Below are 13,435 nucleotides of genomic sequence, written 5' to 3'. Positions count from 1 at the left end.
GAAATCCTCAGCCGTAGTTTGTTAGCTATTCTTCCTCGCCTAGTCTCACTCCCCCAATATTGGCCTGTGTTATGGAGAGCCCCGGGTAAGCCACGGAATGTAAAGATGTCTGGCATATGTATAATGTTAGACATCTTTACATTCCACTTCTACCCCATGCCGCTCTCCTCCAGGCCCCTTAAAGTAGACAGCTTCACAGTCAGGGCTTCCATCTGGTTTTTGACCTCCCTATGTGTCGGACCCCATTCACTCCAGAGTTGCCTTCAGCATTGGAAGGTGGGGAGCACAACGCGTCGCCCTCCCACTCCAGGCCCAAATTAAAACCAGCTTTTCACAGACGAGAAAAGCATGGGCAATGAGACATGAGATATGAGACACTGGGTATTTTCTCTGTGAAAAACAGACCTCTTGCTACTGAGGTAGTGTGTGTATGGGAGTTTGTGTTTTGGTGTGTATTGCCAGATTTTAAAGTGTCTCACTGCCTTCATCAATACTTTCACACCATCACTAACCTGGGTCCCTGATTTAATGTGGTATGTGTACAACCGAGACCTACAACATATGATGAAATATTGTGCGAGTGGCCATATACAACTTTAATTTCAATATAGGCCACATACTATGTGCAGACGATTTAACTAGGAAGGGACCAAGAACCTGAATTAATAATATTATGAGCACTGAGGACTATATCATATGACATGTCGGTGATTGACCAATTTACGATGATAGTCAACAGGGAATAAAAATCCATTGACATACATGGTAGCCCCCAAGAAACCCCTTTATTCAAACTACGTGTGTGCTTATAGGCAGAAAAGTGAGAGCTGACATGAAGTTAATATATTTAACATGCCATTTAGCAAACGCTTTTATCCAAAGCGACTTAGTCATGCGTGCATACATTTTTGTGTATGGGTGGTCCCGGGGATCGAACCCACTTCCTCGGCGTTACAAGCGCCGTGCTCTACCAGCTGAGCTACAGAGGACCACAAGTTATTTGTTTAATCAACTTAAGCCTTGTTATTAGTACTTGAGGTGCCGTCCTCCTCGGTCCTCTGATCAACACTTGTTACAAAACATTATAACGACAGAACAACGAGTAGGCCTACCTTGAGCCAATGTACAGTTTTTATTGGTGAACAAATAGCTAGGTAGTTAGCGATGTATAATCAATTAAGTTAACGCTAGGCTAGCCTACTAGGCTTTCAAGTAGTACATTCAAAGATATGGTATATAACTTACTTTTCAGAGGGAATGGGAAAAACGTGTTATTTTGTAATCTAATTTGATACAAATGGTTCCAAACCTCATGGCATTCAACCACTCAGTTAAATGTTGCATTGTTGCAATGTCTCCGGAAGAGATAATTGTTAATTCTGCCCTCACTTTGGCTGTTGTGGAAAAAGTTTGTTTTCGCGTCTGACAAAACGTAAAAAATATATTAGCTACTGTCTTCATTTTGCAAGCGTATTACGTTTATATTTATTAACTAGTTAGCTAACCATTTATCTTCGGTTTAAATACAGCAACTTGTTTCCGAGAGTTTGTTTTGAATGCGAAAACTACCTCGCTAGATTGTTAGCGCTAGCTAACATTAGCGTAGCCACTTGCTAGTTAGCGAACTAGCTAAATAGCTACATTTGTTTGGCTAGTTAACTCGTGTGCAAGTACTTCTACTAGCAAACCTGACACTGAACTTTGATATTAACCGAATTGGTTAGTATATAGTTAGCCAGTGTATTATTTGCTAGTTTAGTTTAAATTGTTTTATGAATCAATTCGCTCGTTACACAATGAAAGTTGTTCACTAGCGACTTGCTAGTTAGCTAGCACAGAGCGGTAACATTTAACTAACGGTTTATGACCTAGCCTAGTTAGATTTCATTTTACCTCACCTTTTTCTTCAGCAGATGTGGCAATCCTTTTGGTTCCGGGCGAGCACTCCTTTCTATCTTTATATTTCGTCTTGAAGTTGCAAAAATGTGGTGTACATTTCCCAAATATGCAGTTAAACGTCGGCCCTGCTCTACTCGCTCTGTTTTGCCTCTGCCTATGTCATTTGATGAAGCACTCGTAGCCAGACCAACATTTTCCAATCACTGCAGCGAATGCACAACCATTTGAGGGGCACGGAGTTGCGGTGGGAGTATTTCTATGGAGAATTAAAGTATGTCCCACTTACCTCAGTGACGCCCCCTGGTGTAAATGGACATACCTATTATTTTTCATTACCCTAATCTACTACAGTATATTCGTATTTGTTTGACACACAATTATACACATGCATACAATAGTCTACTCACAAATAGAAGAGCGTGGAGAGTAAGAGACAAAGGTCGGGGAAGAAGCGTGAATAGGTGGAGAGGAAGAGGGAGGAGATGAGAAGCTTGAGAGGTATATAGAGAAACTGGAGAAGTAGATAGATGGTGAAAATGAAGGAGAAAAAGGTGGACAGGGTAAGTGTGGACATAAGGGTGATTGAACACATAAGAGGGATTGAAGAACATAGTTAAAGGAGAGACGAGATGGAGAATAAAAAGGTGAAGGAGATTGATGAAGAGGAGGATAGGAAATGAAGAATAAGGGTGAGAAGGAAGTGGAAGAATAAGGGTGAGAAGGAAGTGGATTAATAAATCAAGGTGAAAGACAATGTTGTGAAATAAAATGTTTATTGACAAATTTCAAAGATTCAAACCATCCTAGGGTCCTTCCACCAATTCGGTGCCTTTTGAGAAGTGTAACTTCACCTAATTTTAACATTGTCAAGAGCACATGTTCAAATTCATAAAAAACATGTTTTCTCATCTCAAGAGGTTTTTAAATAACACAAATGACTATAGAAAGTGCCTATTAAAGTGCCAAATAAAGTAACAGTGTTGACCATAACAGGGTTGACAATTTCTTCTTAAATAAACCATAAATCCCCTTGTGACAGGGGGAATGGATGATTGTGTGCAACAGGGAGTGGCAATTGAATACAAGCTTCACAAAAAAAACTGAAATTGCTCAAACATTTCTAGACTGTCTTTCTATGGGTAACAGGGTTGACGTGTTATGCTCAACCCGCTCAGTTTCCCACCACATAACACCAGAAAATGGCCAAAAATAGTCCAACCAGATCACCTGCTTTTAAACTATGATTTGACTATTAATGTTCAATGTTTCTTAAAAATATATATTTTAAAAGGAATAGTTTTACCACATTAAAACAAAAGTTCAGTTCACGTAACAGGGTTCACCAAAATGAGGGACAGATGTAAAGGAATCAATAATCACATGAAATAAATAATAATCTTCAGAAATTACGTCAAAAATAACTAGGGCTTTACAATGATGGTGAAACTTGGAGAAATGTTCAGAGTAAGTGGGTTGAAATCTTCCTAGAAGTGACACAGGGTTGATGGAGGGACATGTCAAAATACTGAATTTTGGCACTTTAGGTAGCCTTTATTCATAAATTTTTTTTTGCTTTTTTGAACTCGCCATGTTGTCTATATTAAAGGGCACTTCATTTAATATAACAGGGTTTTAAAATGCAATATTGTTGCACAATTTCTACTTAAATATCAAAGGGACGCAAAAGGCACCCATTTCGTGGAACGACCCCCTAGAGATCTAGAGATACCAGCAGCCTCTCAACATTGACTCTGGTAATACAGGCATACATGTGGTTGTAAAACAAAAACATAATTGTGATTCGTAATCTTTGCTGAACAATATAAATTAAGGTCATGGTATTTAATAGGCTACAGCATGCATAAATTAAGGCCATTCAAACATTGTCCAATCCAGGAAGTTCTCAAGAGAGACGAAATCAAGCCCATTTCCTTCCCAAGATAGATACACACACAGATAGACTCCTGTTAAATTCTTAAATCTTCAAGGTATATCCTTTCTCCATGTAACTCTGTTCTGATAGCAGTCAGATGCATTTCACTAAATAAAGCAATTCATAAAACATGTTCATATTTTTAAGCATCATTAGTGTTATGGTAGGCCAGGCAGGGTGAGTAATTTGAAATATGGGGGTTTACAATCCAATAAAAAGCATGAGCTGGCGCACACCCAGAGAACATCACTTACTGTAGAGGTGCTGACCAAATATGTTCCACATAAAGATACCTTGTTTATATAGACAATAGGGTTCCAAGTACAAATTCAGCAAGAGATTAAACACAAATTCATGTATTATTGATAATGTACAACAGAAAAATGACAACAATCCTATTCCTCCAACACAGTCCATGCCAAAGAAAAAAAACATTGACGGCATACAACTACTCAAAGATCAAGGCCATATTTCAGTTAGTGCTTCAAAAACAGATGAAAGTTTATATAAGTAAATCAATTATCAGATTTAAGAGAGTGGTTGTTATCTCATGCCAAGTATATATCTATTCTAAGAAAAATACTACTCTAGAAAAAAATACTTTCCTCTATCAAAACACAGAACATGGAAGAAGAAGCAATCCCTTTTGCACATTGGATTTAAATCTTGCAGCCTCACAAGTGTTTAATAAACAGCAGTGCAAACAGAAATAATGTGTGAACCAACATCTAAAAGACCACTTAGCAGCCTGAATTTAAAAGGATTGTCTTAATACAGTGTCATAGCAAAGTAACCTGTGTGTCATATAGACTGTTTAGGGAAAACTAGCCAGGAGGGAGGGAAGTGTTGAGAGTGAAGAGAACGCTGAATGCTACTTATGTCTCTCGTTACAGAGGACAGAGATGCACAAGAGACCTCTTACCTAAATGGAATGAATGCCTGACAGCAGAGAAGTTATAGTAATTTGGGAATGGACTGTGAAATTATATAAAACTGTGTCCTCCTTAATTTGTCCTTAACTATTCTTTCATAGTGTTATTATAACCAATGTTGACTACAGGGGAAACGTGTGAGCATTGGAACCAGCGATATTGACAGTTTGGGCTGTTGACTAACACAAAAGTCACTATATTTTATTGCCTAAAAATAGCCTCAATGGGATTTCTATCATCATGTTGACTCAATAGTCTTTTTTTTAATAAAGGGGAACTATCTAAATAACCCTAACAATCGTTTTCCCTATGCTGTCCACAATTTCTGATTATGGAGGAAGTGTAATGATATTGCTGGCTGACACATGGGGCCTGGAAAGCAGCAAGGTTTCAACACTCTGTTGCACTCTAGTGGTTGGAAACTATACAACTAGTTTCAATATGCTGAACTTTCAGTAAACAACTATTTAGCAACAATTCAAGTCTGTCTTCATTTCCCTCCAATGGTACCATGTAAGGTTTATTCTGAACTGGCACTGACTATGCTTTTCTTACCAGTTTATCTACACACATACAGTATGCATATCAAAAGTATTCAGTGTAGTGTTCTTAGAGTTATGTAAAATCACAATATGCTTTGCTACTCTAGTGGCACAAATACATAACTAATACTGATGTTGCCTCAGTAGACATGCACTGACAATCATGTACAAACTCATGCATGCGCACACACTTACACAAACACAGAAAATACACAAAGATGTATAAAATAAACTCTGAAAGTAAAAAGGTTGTACACAAGCACACTGTCTCAACTGACCTTTAAGGTGTGTGTGCTAGTGAGTGAGAAATGATTGTGTTTGGCTGTTTTTGGCCTTGACAGATATTTCCTATAAATTCTTCTTTAAATTAAGCGCTTCATATGGGTGTAAGGCAGATCACCATGCATAGACATTTGTTGTGTAAAATGTATTTGTAAGACCCCAGGCCAGAGCTTGCCTCCCTTAAGCGCAATTCAGAGTCCAAAGCCGCGGAGAAACGATAGTCCGGCGGCCCATTGTGACATATCTATCTGGCTCTGTGTCCACCGTCCGTGCACCTCCCCAAACTTCCCATTACATGCAGTAAAAGACACAGAGTGGTTCCTTGATTTCCAGTCAGGAATAAATCACGTTTAAGAGACACATTCCAAAAACCTAACTTCTCTACCCCATAAAGAGATCCCCAAAGTTGGTATAGTATTACTGTATCATAATGTAACAGAGCGCTATCTTTGTATATAATAAATAAATAAATCCAGGATGAAAGAGTTTGAGTGACAGGTTCTTCATATAATACTATGAACCTCTGTATGATGCAACTGCATACATACAAAACAAAATAATTCAAATAACTTTTTTTGTTTTATCAGCAATATAAACATCCATGGATGTTATACTTCCGTTTTCTTCTATGTAAATAAATAACACTTTGCCAAAGTTGCAATAAATATTACTTATGAAACTGTCACTTTAATAAAACCTCTGTGAAATCAAACAGTATTAGTAGGCCTACATGTGTCACGCTATACTGTATCAGTTCACATTCTGTGCTCTTTTGGTCAGCGTGAGGCATCATTAAATCTACTGTATGTGATACTAAAACAGTCTTATTACATTCACTGCAAGCTATTTGGGTTTTGCTATTTGGGTTTTTACATTAAAAACAAAGCACACAGTGTTTCTGTGAAATAAGGCATCTTATTTACTGATTACCCTGCTACTCCACTCAGTCTGCCTGTGTCTGTAGGCTGCTACGGCTTTTGCTCCAGCCTCACTGGATTGAGGCCCCCCAGGACCTGAGTCGTAGCAAATAGTTTACATCAGAATTCTCTGATATACAATATAATTCATTTGTAAGTGATATTAATAAATACAAACGTAACACATTTTCTGAGGGAGCTGCAGCATTTTAGGCAGTTTTGTCTTGAGTTTCAGTACCAATGAAAATACTTAAATTTTGTCACGACTAACTGATCGGTTTACTGAACAGTCAATCTTGTTGCTATTATCTTCAGCTTGTGTTTTTCATCATTTTGACTGGCATCAATGCCCTCTACAGGGCTCTTTGCCAAGGCTTGGGCATAGCTATGTAAGCACCTGCCCACCACCCCATTAGACTGCAGATGGAGCATCTACACGTTGATTGCGTGAGCATGCTTCTTGCACAGGGGCTTGTCCTTCTTGGAGTAGAAGGGCTGGCCCTCCAGGTTCAAATTGCACACCTGTGGGAGACAGACATCATTGTTAATCTCACAAGCCACACATCTTTGGTACAGTCCAAGAGATTTGAGAAATAACAATTTTATACAGCAGGAACGTGGGTTATTGTACAGCGCTGTAGTCCTTCTTACCGCACAGACAAAGCAGGTATCGTGCCAGGTATGACCCAGTGCTTCAATGAACTTGTCTCCAGCTTCTACTGGAAAGTCACAGCCATGGCACTTGGTGCTGAAGAGTGAAATGTAATCTGGAAGAGAGAGCATTGATGCAGAAAATACTAGCAGAGTGCAAATGGTAGCAAAGTTACATGCATAAAACATGTCTCTTTATGTATATCATTCAAATGTAGTTCAGTTGCAGAAGTTGTTTTCACAGAGGACATTATGGCAAACATATATACAGAAGCTGGTTTGGGCTCTAAAGGAAACATTTGACACTTGGGGTTTTTCATTATGTGCCATGCCATTCCATTGATCTAAAGTACCTTTCTCGCAGTAGGGCTCCCCATCCTCCATGTGGAAGAGGCTATTTCCAAAGGCCTTGCCACAGGCAGCACACACAAAGCAGGTGGTGTGCCATGTCTGCCGCAGAGCATGCATTACCTCCTGCACACCAAAACACAGGGACAAAAGGTTATTGTGTGGGTGTATGTGTAGGTGTACGCATGCACAAAGTGCTTTTGTGTGTATTGTACGTGTCTGTGTTTGGGTCTGTCATCTTACCCCCATGATCTTGGTGTTGCAGCGGGCACAGGTGGGGGCAAAGAACTCTCCGTAGCAGTTCTCACAGTATACTGCGTTCTGCTCCTCCACAAAGCTGCAGTCTGCAAGCGATGTGTGGCAGTAGTGACAGTTGAACTCCTCTGGGTGCCAGGAGCGACCCAAGGCCACCAGGAAGGGTCCCCTGTAACGACAGATAGCGGGTGAAAGCTATGATCCCTTATTGATGTCACCTGTTAAATCCACTGAAGGGGAGGAGGCAAGTTAAAGAAGGATTTTTAGGCCTTCAGACAATTGAGACATGGATTGTGTATGTGTACCATTCAGAGGGTGAAAGGGCAATACAAAACATTTAAGTGCCTTTGAACGGGGTATGGTAGTAGGTGCCAGGCCCACCGGGTTGTGTATAAAGAACTGCAACGTTGCTGGGTTTTCACGCTCAACAGTTTCCCGTGTGTATCAAGAATGGTCCACCACCCAAAGGACATCCAGCCAACTTGACACAACTGTGGGAAGCATTGGAGTCAACATGGGCCAGCATCCCTGTGGAACGCTTTCGACACCTTGTAGAATCCATGCTCCGATGAATTGAGGCTGTTCTGAGGGCAAAAGGGGAGGGGGGGTGTAACTCAATATTAGGAAAGTGTTCTTAATGTTTTGTACACTCAGTGTATTGTTGTTGTTACCTGATCATGTTGTTGCAGGCCCCACAGAGGGGTGCTCTGTTGCTGTTGGCAGCGAAGCGCTCCGCCCTTTGGGCCACACCCCGGGCAACGGGATTGAAAGGGGCAGGAGTGGGGTTGTATGGGGCAGGGCTGGGGTTATAGGCAGGGCTTGGGGCAGAGTGAGGGGTGTGGGCAGAGCCAGGGTTTGGGATGTAGGCCGGTGCTGGTGGGGCACTCTGAGGTAGAGCAGGCACTTTCCTGCTGGTGCTGGTGGTCTTGCTGGGGTCAAATTTATTGGCAAAAGAGTCGTCAGTAATCCAGGGGGGCCTGCTGGAGGGGGGTTCAGGGGTGGCCTGGGATGCGGCTTGGGGTGGAACAGGGGCAGGGGCTGGAGCTATGACCCAAAGAGACACGCGGTTAAGTCAACACTATCCATACTTACAGTTGAAGTCGGAAGTTTACATACACCTTAGCCAAATACATTTAAACTCAGTTTTTCACAATTCCTGACATTTAATCCTAGTAACAATTCCCTGTTTTAGGTCAGTTAGGATCACCACTTTATTTTAAGAATGTGAAATGTCAGAATAATAGTAGAGAGAATGATTTATTTCAGCTTTTATTTATTTCATCACATTCCCAGTGGGTCAGAAGTTTACATACACTCAATTAGTATTTGGTAGCATTGCCTTTAAATTGTTTAACTTGGGTTAAACGTTCCGGGTAGCCTTCCACAAGCTTCCCACAATAAGTTGGGTGAATTTTGGCCCATTCCTCCTGACAGAGCTGGTGTAACTGAGTCAGGTTTGTAGGCCTCCTTGCTCGCACACGCTTTTTCAGTTCTGCCCACAAATGTTCTATAGGATTGAGGTCAGGGCTTTGTGATGGCCACTCCAATACCTTGACTTTGTTGTCCTTAAGCCATTTTGCCACAACTTTGGAAGTATGCTTGGGGTCATTGTCCATTTGGAAGACCCATTTGCGACCAAGCTTTAACTTCCTGACTGATGTCTTGAGATGTTGCTTCAATATATCCACATCATTTTCATTCCTCATGATGCCATCTATTTTGTGAAGTGCACCAGTCCCTCCTGCAGCAAAGCACCCCCACAGCACGATGCTGCCACCCCCGTGCTTCATGGTTGGGATGGTGTTCTTCGGCTTGCAAGCTACCCCCTTTTTCCTCCAAACATAACGATGGTCATTATGGCCAAACAGTTCTATTTTTGTTTCATCAGACCAGAGGCCATTTCTCCAAAAAGTATGATCTTTGTCCCCATGTGCAGTTGCAATCCGTAGTCTGGCTTTTTTATGGCGGTTTTGGAGCAGTGGCTTCTTCCTTGCTGAGCGGCCTTTCAGGTTATGTCGATATAGGACTCGTTTTACTGTGGATATAGATACTTTTGTACCTGTTTCCTCCAGCATCTTCATAAGGTCATTTGCTGTTGTTCTGGGATTGATTTGCACTTTTCGCACAAAAGTATGTTCATCTCTAGGAGACAGAACGCGTCTCCTTCCGGAGCGGTATGACGGCTGCGTGGTCCCATGGTGTTTATACTTGCGTACTATTGTTTGTACAGATGAACATGGTACCTTCAGGCATTTGGAAATTGCTCCCAAGGATGAACCAGACTTGTGGAGGTCTACAATTTTTTTTCTGAGGTCTTGGCTGATTTCTTTTGATTTCCCCATGATGTCAAGCAAAGAGGCACTGAGTTTGAAGGTAGGCCTTGAAATACATCCACAGGTACACCTCCAATTGACTCAAATGATGTCAATTAGCCTATCAGAAGCTTCTAAATCCATGACATCATTTTCTGGAATTTTCCAAGCTATTTAAGGCACAGTCAACTTAGTGCTTGTAAACTTCTGACCCACTGGAATTGTGATACAGTGAATTATAAGTGAAATAATCTGTCTGTAAACAATTGTTGGAAAAATTACTTGTATCATGCATAAAGTAGATGTCCTAACCGACTTGCCAAAACTATGTTTGTTAACAAAACTATGTTTGTTAACAAGACATTTGTGGAGTGGTTGAAAAACAGGTTTTAATGACTCCAACCTAAGTGTATGTAAACTTCCGACTTCAACTGCACCATATTGTTAACACACATACAAACGGTCACACAGCGCCACCTGCTGTAACTACCTGGCACGATGCAGGCGGTGCTGACCACCTTGGGTGGGGGAGGGCCCACAGGGATCTGGATGGAGCTTTGCTGCATGTGAGGAGGCTGCTGCATGTAGGGAGGCTGCTGCATGGGAGGTTGCTGCATAGGCGGAGCCTGGTGGATGGGGGGCCCCTGGTACATGGGAGGTCCCTGCTGCATGGGAGGCCCTTGGTACATGGGAGGTCCCTGCTGCATAGGAGGCCCCTGGTACATGGATTGCCCCTGGTACATGGGAGGGGCTTGTTGCATGGGGGGAGCCTGGCCATATTGGCTGCAGAAGGATAAACAAGAAGCTGAGTGACCATCACCACCTAGATGGAAACATATCTCTACTAGTCTGATCATCAGTTCAGCTGATTTCTGAATGGTCATAGTTTATGCAATATAATAATCTAAACTGGGAAACTGTACTACAAGTACCAATTACTAACAAGGAGACTGTTAACGCTATGCCTCACGATTAAACCTAGTATGCTGAATGCTGGACAGCCACCTATCTCCTTCCTGACTGAGTGTCCATATATGTTTTGAGTCTTACCTGGAGCTCCTCCACTTCACCAGACACGTTTAACTCAAAGGTTAGTGGGAGTTTAATAATATAGCAGAGACCCACACAGAAAGAGAGAAAGACAGCCTGGTATCAGAGAAACAGTGTTAGAACAGAGAGCCTCAGTTATGGCAGTGAGAGAGATTAACAGAGTCGCCAACAGATTTCATTTGAGAGGAGAGAGAAGCAGGTTTTGATACATTTGTAAGAAAGGGGAGGTTAAAACGCAGGTTAAACGAACACTGTCAAAGCACGATTATCATCCTTAGAGCTAAAAACAGAGGGAGGGGAATAAGTGTGTGTTAAATCCGGAAGTGAAGTTATGTTGACAATAAGGGAAGGAAGCACACTATCCAGATGTTCTATGGACAGTGGCATCTGGATAAACTTCCCCACAGAAGTACCTGGAGACTGAGGATTTGTGCTGGGAGCTGTAACCAGAGGCAGACTGCTGCAGGCTGTAGCTGCTATCAGAAACAAAGGATCAGGGGTCAAAAACAGGGGTCAAAAATAGCTCTTTGGATGAAGGCCATGTACACCTATACCTGTATGATGCCGTGCTGCCCAAGGAGTTTGTTACCGATGCCATTAACTTTTCTCCACTGTTTACTTAAGGAAAACAAGAGTCATCGGATTTCTCACATATTGTAACATTATCAGATCACAGCAGTTTCATTTGAACTGTTAGTCAGTCAGCTAGTTTGACCACATAGTCAGCTGTGTAGCTTTTGAAGAGAGGGCAGCACCAAATCAGCAGTCTCTTTGAGGTATAGGTGAACTTGGTTTCATAGCAATACCTGTGTGAGAGCACACATTCACACACAAAGGAAAAATATATATCCTAGAGAGACAAATAAAACAGGTTCTGAAAATCAATGATCCTAACACTGCCAAAACAAATCGATACACATCTAAGCTCCTATATCTGTATGTATCACCATCAATCAAGGAAACCATATTGATACTGCACACACACACACAAACAGACGCTGACACGCACACTCACAAAACCACTCATTCTACACTCTGCACACAACCACCACAACTGGCTCCACTGCAAATGCCAACACTCCTGGCAACATCAATTAACACAACCAATCCAAATTGAAGAGAAAATGATGCCACAATTCTTAGGAAACTTTAAGGTGAGCCAGAGGACCACTTCTCAAAAACACACGAACATGCAGGCCAGATAAATTCACTTCAAACCACCCTTCACTGCACATCATGAGTTGATATAGCATTCACAGTTTTAAGCAACTGTGGTAACCACACTGGCTCCAGGAGATCACTATAAAATACCACTATTATATTAAAACTAAAAGGTTAGATTTGATTTGTTTCCTTATTTAAGCCAGCTGTTTATACAAAACCAAATTGACCCTCTACAATGGTAAGCTGAACCAAACAAACTTGGTAACATAAGTACCATAAATCCCCTTGTTATGCAAAGCTAAACAATGAAGATAATTTCATAATATCCCCACTAGACACTGACAAATCAGAGGGTATAATACAAGCACAGAAATTAGTCATCTTTTGTGATAAGTGTCACATTTTAAATTAAGTTCAATTTGTGTACCAAATTCTACAGCATTCTAGCCCACATCATGTTACCTTTTCAGCTATTGTACTATGAAGCATTACATCTATCAACAGCTGCTATTGCCTGTAGCCACTAGTTAGCCATTCAGTAGTTGACTAGAGTGGTGCATCACAGCCATAGATAATGATTTAGTACATCACTGATTTGCAGGATACAAATGACTGTGATTGACATCCAAGAGTTACGCACTTCTGCTGTTCTATGACAAACTACCCCCCAGATCAAAATTAGTCAAGCCAGTGTGTGAGCATGCAGTTGAGCAGTGACGTGCAGAGTGAGCATGGGAGAGTGTGGGATAGAGGAGCTACCACCATTACACGATGTGGTACAATCACTAACTGGACTACTATGTGCATTACCAAGTGAACTACTCTCATATCACTAATTATGTGACCTTCACAGGGTGAACAGTGCCCATTAATACCAATTCTGAGAGTATGCTGTTCTTTATTATGACATGCAAAGGTCCAGACTTGAATGGGCCTGTAGGGATTTTGTGCGTGTGTTAATGGAAGAAACAGGGTGACCTGCAAATTCTAGATGAGAGATGGAATGTCAAAAAGTCAACTTCAGAGTCATGTTAGCTACATTCAGCATTAAAATTGGCTTTTTATATTGTGGTCAAACATATCTAACCATTAATACTGTGAAAGGAAAATTGACATTGTGGAGAAAGAGGTGCAAATTAGTAAAAAAAAA

At 41.2% G+C, this 13,435-nt stretch overlaps 2 protein-coding genes across 3 annotated transcripts in view; both read right to left on the bottom strand.

The window, feature by feature from the left end:
* The window catches only part of LOC311130354 (bone morphogenetic protein receptor type-1A-like), a 56,587-nt gene extending 54,455 nt beyond the window's left edge, over nucleotides 1-2,132 (bottom strand). For both annotated transcript variants that reach the window (XM_084163078.1, XM_084163079.1), the window contains exon 1: nucleotides 1,899-2,132. The gene's annotated coding sequence lies outside the window, so the exon portion shown is untranslated. The remainder of the gene's footprint in view (nucleotides 1-1,898) is intronic.
* Nucleotides 2,133-6,937: 4,805 nt separating this feature from the next.
* LOC311133395 (LIM domain-binding protein 3-like) overlaps nucleotides 6,938-13,435 on the bottom strand; it is a gene marked incomplete at both ends in the record, with an annotated part of 77,023 nt that continues 70,525 nt past the window's right edge. Inside the window, 7 exons of the mRNA XM_084166895.1 lie at nucleotides 6,938-7,027; nucleotides 7,157-7,272; nucleotides 7,510-7,630; nucleotides 7,748-7,928; nucleotides 8,431-8,803; nucleotides 10,523-10,854; nucleotides 11,535-11,597. Coding sequence (XP_084023021.1) covers nucleotides 6,938-7,027; nucleotides 7,157-7,272; nucleotides 7,510-7,630; nucleotides 7,748-7,928; nucleotides 8,431-8,803; nucleotides 10,523-10,854; nucleotides 11,535-11,597 — 1,276 coding nt within the window. The remainder of the gene's footprint in view (nucleotides 7,028-7,156; nucleotides 7,273-7,509; nucleotides 7,631-7,747; nucleotides 7,929-8,430; nucleotides 8,804-10,522; nucleotides 10,855-11,534; nucleotides 11,598-13,435) is intronic.

Source organism: Coregonus lavaretus (genome assembly GCF_964263955.1).
Source record: "Coregonus lavaretus genome assembly, chromosome: 1".
NCBI lineage: Eukaryota > Metazoa > Chordata > Actinopteri > Salmoniformes > Salmonidae > Coregonus > Coregonus lavaretus.
This window is presented reverse-complemented; position numbering and strand designations above follow the sequence as displayed.